At 32.5% G+C, this 3,014-nt stretch overlaps 1 protein-coding gene across 1 annotated transcript; it reads left to right on the top strand.

Annotated features, from left to right (window-relative positions):
* The first annotated feature begins 430 nt into the window (after positions 1-430).
* Positions 431-2,171, top strand: LOC149223417 (gamma-glutamyl peptidase 3-like). Its single transcript, XM_089383284.1, has 4 exons — positions 431-877; positions 1,073-1,228; positions 1,388-1,555; positions 1,730-2,171. Exons 1-4 carry the CDS (start codon positions 566-568, stop codon positions 1,823-1,825), a joined length of 732 nt encoding a protein of 243 aa, XP_089239410.1. The 5' UTR covers positions 431-565; the 3' UTR covers positions 1,826-2,171.
* Positions 2,172-3,014: the final 843 nt, after the last annotated feature.

Consider the following 3,014-nt stretch of genomic DNA (forward strand, 5'->3'; position numbering starts at 1 on the left):
GAAGATAATAAAAATTTTAGCAAGATTTTGCAAAATCACGGAGAAATTTTTTGAAATTGGGGTTACACCTTCAAGATTTTGGGTGTAAGAGGGGTTATTGATGGCGCTGAACCTATTTCCACAGTTGCAACAAAGGTTATTAATGACGAATTTCAAACACTACAGCTATCAGATTTTTTTAAAATTTGCTGATGAGAATCCCACAATGCCCTCCAAACAAAATTTGGAGCCAAATCTATTTCCATAGATTTCCACCATATAAGAAATAATTCAAACACTCTAACAATCAAAGCAATCAAATGTTTTAAAAAATTTCTATGGCCAGTAAAAAAAACACAAACATCGATATCGACTTAGAATGCCGACAATGATGTTATGGCTTACGTCCGTACGTCCAGGAGGGCACTTAGCGTCCATAAATTTTGTCCCCTGCTGCTTCTCTTCTCTCGGGTCATCCCCTACCCTCTTGGTGAATACCTATATATCACCCCTCCCCACTCTGCAACGTTACTCATCTCCCGTTCTCTGGATCTAGAAAGATTGCACGCAATTTGCAGATCTGAAAATGACTATGGGGAAGCGATTCGGCGTTTTGCTGTGTGCATCAGATCGACACTATGTGAAGAAGAAATATGGAGGTTATTTCGGTCTCTATAAAAACTTCTTGAGCGAGGCGGGGGAAACATGGGATTTTTTCAGAGTTGTAGATGGACAGTTTCCTGATATGGAGGATCTCTACAAATACGATGGATTCGTGATCACTGGAAGTCGTTATGATGCCTTCGGAAGCGATGTTTGGATCTTGAAGCTCTGCCTTCTGTTGCAGACACTGAAGGCAATGGGCATTAAACTCCTTGGTATCTGCTTTGGTCACCAGGTACTCTAATTCATTCTTATTATTATTATTATTTTTCTGTTTCGCTAATTTATATATATACTTTAGTAATGATATATTTAGTTACAGTTTAACTTCATATTAATTATAACAAGTTTGAAAAAAAAGAGTATCTCAGGAATATGATTCACAGTTTCATTTTTAATTATTTATAAATTTCTTGCTTTTTATTTACAGATTTTGTGTAGAGCTTTGGGAGGAACTATTGGAAGAAATTCAGCTGGATGGGATTTAGGGTCAAGGAAAATTATAGTTTCTGATAAATTATTGGCAAAATATTCTGGTTTGAAAATCCCTTCTATGATTAGTATCATTGAATGTCATCAAGACAAGGTTCTTCTTTTCCCAGAGAATTTTCTTTTGGCATTTGCAATATGTATGAACAAGTTTTCTATCATTTCTCTTAAACAAAATGTAATCTTGACCATTATAAATGTCAAGAGATTGATTGAACTACTGTTGCATTTTCACTAAACAAAACTGTTTGAACAGGTGTATGCAGTTCCTTTAGGTGCAGAGATACTGGCTTCTTCACTCAAAACAGAAATTGAGATGTTTTCTCTGGGTGATAATGTACTGGGTATCCAAGGTCATCCAGAGTATACTAGTGGCATTTTGTTCAGTCTCATGGATGGCCTGTTGAATAAGAACCTTATTCCTGTAAGTAATATGTTAACGTTTGTGTTACCTCTGATTATTCTTGTTTTTTCATTTTATTTTCATTGGAAAAAAAATTATTAAGGTTTATGTTATACCAGAAGAAAAGTTTACAATAAAAACATGTATTTTAGTCTGGTTGCTCTGAACAATACACAAATTTTCTGATTTTTTCAGAAGAAGATGAGCGATGAGGCTAAAGCTTCCTTGCGAAAAAGCCAACCGGACTCGAAGTTATGGCAGAAAATTTGCAAGTCATTTCTGAAGGAATGAGGCAGAGCCAGGAGTACGTGCCAGCACCTAAGGCTGGGGGCTGGGTCTTGGGATTATGGCTGGAACTGTTAAATTACTTGAAACTGGAACTGCTTAGAATCCGAATCTTTGATGCAGTTTTAACATAAGAACCCCACATGTAAAGTAAATGTGGAAGGATTACCATAAATATGCAAGGGTGATAACTATATCTAGCATATTTCAGAATTTGTTGAGCATGCAGTTTTAACATAAGAACCCCACATGTAATGTAAATGTGAAAGGATTGTAACTATAAATATGCAAGGGTGATAACTATATCTAGCATATTTCAGAATTGTATTTGCAATGGAAAAACTTGAAGTATATATTACCAAAGATTTACTAGTTCATTTATTGGTGGATGGAGATTTTGGACCAGAGTTTTTAAAAATGACAAATTTAAAATAAAAAAATGTTAATATTGTAAATGGATACTTTTATCTGAATAGTAAATTTTGAAAATATTTTAAAATTCTATGAACAAGAACTATATCGAAATTAATCCAAAATTGTATTTACAATTCTCAGCAAAACTAATATAAATGCTAAACTGAAACTCAAGAGGAATCTAAATTTAAATGTGAATGCAAAACCATGACAATTACCATGCAGAAAGTGTCCGCCCAAATTAGGATTAAGTACATTGAATGGTATCCCCCAACCGACAAAAAGAGAGTTATGAATAGATTATAAAGAAAAAGTTGTGGATAATGGAATAGAGTTGTGAATAACTTATATAACAAATTAACGAATAATGGATAATCGTTAATGGAATATATATATATTTTTTTATAAGTAAATTGGTGCTTTTTCCAACTTGCGAGAGCTAGGCAAAGAGAACAAAAAGATTTAAATGAAAAACAACTATCATATCAAAGTTAAGTATGCTATTTTGGTGTAGCAACATTGAATCTAAATGATATTCATGCATATATTAAAATGAAAAGCTAATATAAAAGTGTATGTTAAAGTTATGATTATGTTAATGTTATGATTTTGTAAGAAGTATGAACAAAGGTCACTATTAGACTAATTCTGGCTTAAGCAGTATTCAAAGTAATTAAGGTACAGAATTTAATTTTTTTTAAACTGAAATAGAAAAGTTGTTTTTTTTTTAAATTTAAATAAAAAATTGGTATTTAATTAGAATAGAAAATGGAAAAAAATA

This window comes from Pinus tabuliformis, chromosome Q, assembly GCF_031772625.1.
Source record: "Pinus tabuliformis cultivar Carrire ecotype Pingquan chromosome Q, CPIR1, whole genome shotgun sequence".
Classification (NCBI taxonomy): Eukaryota; Viridiplantae; Streptophyta; class Pinopsida; order Pinales; family Pinaceae; genus Pinus; species Pinus tabuliformis.